The 4,862-nt window shown below is 30.4% G+C and overlaps 1 protein-coding gene across 1 annotated transcript in view; it reads left to right on the top strand.

Moving 5' to 3' along the window:
• Window positions 1-2,569: 2,569 nt before the first annotated feature.
• The window catches only part of LOC117176996 (cuticle protein 18.7-like), a 10,084-nt gene continuing 7,791 nt past the window's right edge, over window positions 2,570-4,862 (top strand). The window contains exon 1 of the mRNA XM_033367441.1: window positions 2,570-2,701. Within this exon, the coding sequence (XP_033223332.1) occupies window positions 2,690-2,701 (12 nt within the window). The 5' untranslated portion in view covers window positions 2,570-2,689. The remainder of the gene's footprint in view (window positions 2,702-4,862) is intronic.

The raw sequence follows: 4,862 nt of genomic DNA on the forward strand, positions 1-4,862 counted from the left end.
CGTCCCACTAAAAAAAAAAAAAAAATGTTTTATTTACATTTTAAAAAGCTCTAACTTTTTGATTTTTTTTCTAATCCAAAAATGCAACTAAGATAGTTTCTAAATATATTTGATATCTAGAGACGAATTTAAATCAAATTTCCTACTCGAACAGAAAAATATTTTTTTTCTATTTTTCTGAACATTTTCAAAATTTTAAAAGTATATAACTTTCCTAATTTTCATCGAAATTGAACATTTTATTGGGATAGTTTGCAATTCTTCTACCCATTTATATGGAACTTTGACAAAACATTTTAAAATTTGAAGAAAAATATTTTTCAAATCTTGAAAATGCTCTACATTTTTATTTTTTTTTATTTTGGTCGGTAATATCTGAATAACAAACTTAGCCTTATAGTTTATCAAAGGTTGACTCAATCGGACAAATCCTTGAAAAGTTAGCGTGGCTACACAATTCAGGTAACCATACATACAGACATACAGACATATACCGACAAAAATGTATGATTTTCGATTCTGTGTGGCGAAACGTAAAGATCTGTTAAAAACCAGATATCGAAAATGTGTACGATTACTCTACACTCTCATGAATGAGAATGTAGAAAATGAAAGTTTCTAAGTTAATTTAAGAAAAAAATTAAAGATAATATAATATTTTAATAATTATTGATGCTAATTTTGATAAATTATCTTATCATAACTAAAAAGTCGAAGTATATTATTTTTTTGACAGAACATTATTATGAACAATAATGAATTGTTTAAATAACGAAGAGAAGAAGAAAATCATTGCAAAGTAATACCTTGCTTATTAAATACTATTTGTGGACAAACACAATAAAATTAATAACCCGGATAGCACAAAATATTTCCTGAACTTTCTTGTAACATTCCAATGGAAGGTTCAGAGCATTTCGAAAAATGTTGCAGGAAGGGTCCAGGAAGTAAGTAAATGTCAGAATATCAGAGGACGGATCAGTTGGCGGAACCTTCCTGGGACATTATTCGGATTTTTCTGAACCTTCCGTTGGAATATGTCAGGAATGTTTAGAGAAACTTTTGTGTTATCCAGGAATCGCAAAAATATCCGTTATCTCATTACTGCCTAAAACTGTAGGTCCCCTTACAAGAGAGGAGATTCTTTAGATTTAACTGTAACATTTTTGGAAAACTTTAATTATTTAAACATAATTAATAATAATTAACAGTAGCTGAGAAAATTCGTCATAAAAAGACAAATATTTTTACACACCCCGCCCCCTCCCCATACACATAGTCATGTTCCTAGAGTCTACACACCTATTTTCTTACAATCTCAGGACGTCATTTTTACATTTAATATAAAATAAAAACCTAAAAATAACGTACGATGAATAGAAAACTTCTAATTGGATAGTAAAGCTTGTCCCGAAATTTCCGTGTCGCTGGTGTGACGGTAACATTTTTTGCTTCGACATCACCAAAAACGTTTAGAAAAGCTTTTGTTTGAGAGCAATTGAACCTTACTTTTTAAGGGAGCATAATTAAAATACATGTAGATAATTTATTTTCAATTACATGAATGCACATATACGTGTCACAATTATACACAATTCCGTACACTTTATTATTTATATCAATTAAAAAAAATGTTCGTTGGTGTAACTGTTGCCAGTATAAAGAAATCGGAAATTTGAGTGTGTGAAGTTTACTTTTTGTTGGAAATTTACAATCTCTCCTTCTGACATTGATTTGAATTGCAAAAAGATTAGCTTTCGGCTGGTCTATTTATTTAAAAAATTACAAATAACCTCATATTTAAAAATTTTTCACTATGAAATACAACAATTTTGTGTAAATATTAACTTTATATGTTGATTTAAAAATTTCCCGAGACAAAAAAAATTGCTCGAGTCTTCGTTTTCTAGTTTAGTTTAAAAAATGTTGTTTACGTCTCTATGCAGTTTTTGTTTTGAATTATCATAATACCAGTTATTTTGGAATATTTAAAAACTTTATGCTATTGTGAATTTAGCAGATCCTTTTTTCACCTCTAAACTCTAGAACCATCCGATCGGCGCCTCTCTACATATTAAGATTGCGGAAGTAGAATCCCACATCTCTTAAGCCAGGACACGTCCTCACACAACTTCTTATACTCAGAACAACTACGTAAATACCTATACAGACTCGTGCATAGGTACTGGGTAGGCAATCCGTAGACAAACACTTTTACCTCGGCATTCGTAGTTATGCGATAGGGCCCACGTACTAATGCCCCATGGTACATGGTACATGGTATGTAATGGAGCCATGTTCCATGGGAGTGATCACCTTTCGCCCGAGGCACTGCTCCTGACCTCGACACTCGACGTTGATGTTGATTATCAGGGAGGTGTACTCCAGTCGGACCCAGTCGGACCAGGACAGGAGCGGGCGGCAAGGGCCACATTTGCACGATGGACCTAGCCAGGGGCCTTTTGCTTTTGCTCTTGTCGTCAACGTAATGTCAATGTCAGTACTTTAGATGTAGCACTTGCTACAGGGCGTGTCCCCCTCCAGGTCGACGACTCCCTACCTGCAGATGCCCATACATATAAAGGGGATCGAGCAGAGCTTCCTCACAGAATAACAGTCCATACCTTTCAGCGAGTACTGGAAAACCAGCAGCGCTGATCTCAGATCTCAGTAAATATCATCAAAAACCATGAAGAGCTTGGTGAGTATTCAGTGGCAAGCTTCAATCAGCACTTAGCCAAACTGCCAAATCACTACCCTCCAGGCATTCAAATCTCCTGTTCATTCATTCGTTCATCCATCTTATTCTCAAGTCATCATCCTCAAAAGAGACAAGCAATTTGCAATCAGTCAGGTTTCGCTGTTTTTTCTTTTTAATTGTCTATAACGATACAAATCGAAACATCCACTTTAATTTCGTTGAGATTTCTGGATGATTTAATGCCAAATTTTTATATAGTTGGTGTGATACAACGGAAATTATCCAAAGATTGTCAAGAAGGCATGATACTTATATATGTGTTCTTTTTTAATCTAAATATTTTTTGTGAAACTTTAAATTTTTCAAATGTTTTTTTCTTTTAATTCCTTTCCGTTCATTGTATATTGAAAAAATTTCAGTGGTCAGAAAAGCCGCCGACGTTTTATTATTTCTTAGGTTTTTTTCAAATTTATTTCTGGATGAAACAATTGCCCCTTTTTATTGGAAAAAAATGTCAAAAATCACTTGGCACCCTATACTCAGACTTTTTTAGGTCAAGCAAAATACATTTACCAAGCTTAATGTCTGCTTATCAATTTGAACCTATTTTCGGTGTACCATACTGACTAATATTTTGATTAATTTGCCAAGTTAAACAATCAATCATAATTAAAATTTGTATGATGCCCTACTTATTAATATAGGATCAGGAGTGTGGGTTTAAAAATAGTTTAGAAAATTCGATTTAAAAATCGCTAATTTCTTATTATGTTTATGATGCTAGAATCTTAAAACCATCAAATGAAAGTTTTAAAATAATGATACTCATAAAAACATTTTCTACGGGATAATTTATTTTAATCACCATTAACTGACAAAAACTTCTCCAAATGAAGGATTAATTTAAAACTTGTGAAAGTACTAATCTCTATTTAAAAAAATATTAATCGCTTTTTGCATCAAATTAAAAAATGCCCCCCCCCCCACACACAATATTAAGTGGCTCAGCCAAAGAACTGTTTTTTGTTGTAATGAAAATTTTTCTTTAATTTAAACTAATTTTTTTTCGTTTTGAATTATTTTTTGTTAAAAGCCACAGATTATGTTAAAAAACGGTTTCTTTAATTCAAGAAAAATATGTTTCTGAGTGTTCAATATAATGAAAAAAATGACATAACATTCCTTCATATCTACATTTAAACATGATTTCTTTTTTACGATTTATCTTTACAATCCATTACTTCTTTAAGGTATCCATCTTCAAATTTAAAAATATATACGACATTAAATGCTTGAAATTCGAATTATAGAAACTTAGGATTGTTTAATTTCAAATGCTTTATTTCTAAAAGAGATTTAAAACAGTTATCTACGATTTTAATAATTGAAATTATAATATCAGTTATGTTTCGTAAAAAAAAAACAATTATTTTTTATAAAAACAGATTAAATATTACAAAACATAATTATTTTTACAAGAGTTTTTGTAATTAATTTTTTTATTACTGTAGATTCTTAATCATTTTGTTTTGAATAGTTGAATGTGAATAAATCGTGGCCCTTTTCCTGGAAAACATTTCATACCTCACTATTGTTTCCAATTTTGAAAATAAGTGAATAATCTTCAAATGTAGTTATTTAAAAAAAAAGTTTCATTTAGAATAATTGTTTCAACGATTGCAGTCATAGAAAAATATGTGTAGAGAATGTTTCCCCTAAAAAAACATCAATTATTAAAATTTGACCATTATTCTTAAATTTATAAGTTTAAAAACATTTTGTATAAAAAATAAGGTGTTTTCTTTCATAACACATAACGGATAGTAATATTATTGTGATTCTTAAAATTATCGAAAAACCATTTTTAAGAGATCTGATTTTTGGCACGACAACTTTTGTACCAAATAAACTATTTTCTTGTTTTCTCTTCTTTCTTTCTTAGAATTTGAAATCTTCATTTTAATTAATTTATTTTTTAAAGTCTTCAATTTAAATTTTTTAATGATATGAAAACATTTTCGGCAAGTCTGTTTTTATTTTTTGACCAACTTTACTAAGTTTCAAGTCTGTGTTTATTTCAATCCTTAAATTAATTCCAGTGGCATTTTTAGATGAAAGTTTCTCTCAGTGGCACCCTGCGATGGTTGTCAAGTCCTTTTTT

Source organism: Belonocnema kinseyi, chromosome 7 (genome assembly GCF_010883055.1).
Source record: "Belonocnema kinseyi isolate 2016_QV_RU_SX_M_011 chromosome 7, B_treatae_v1, whole genome shotgun sequence".
NCBI classification, from domain to species: Eukaryota; Metazoa; Arthropoda; class Insecta; order Hymenoptera; family Cynipidae; genus Belonocnema; species Belonocnema kinseyi.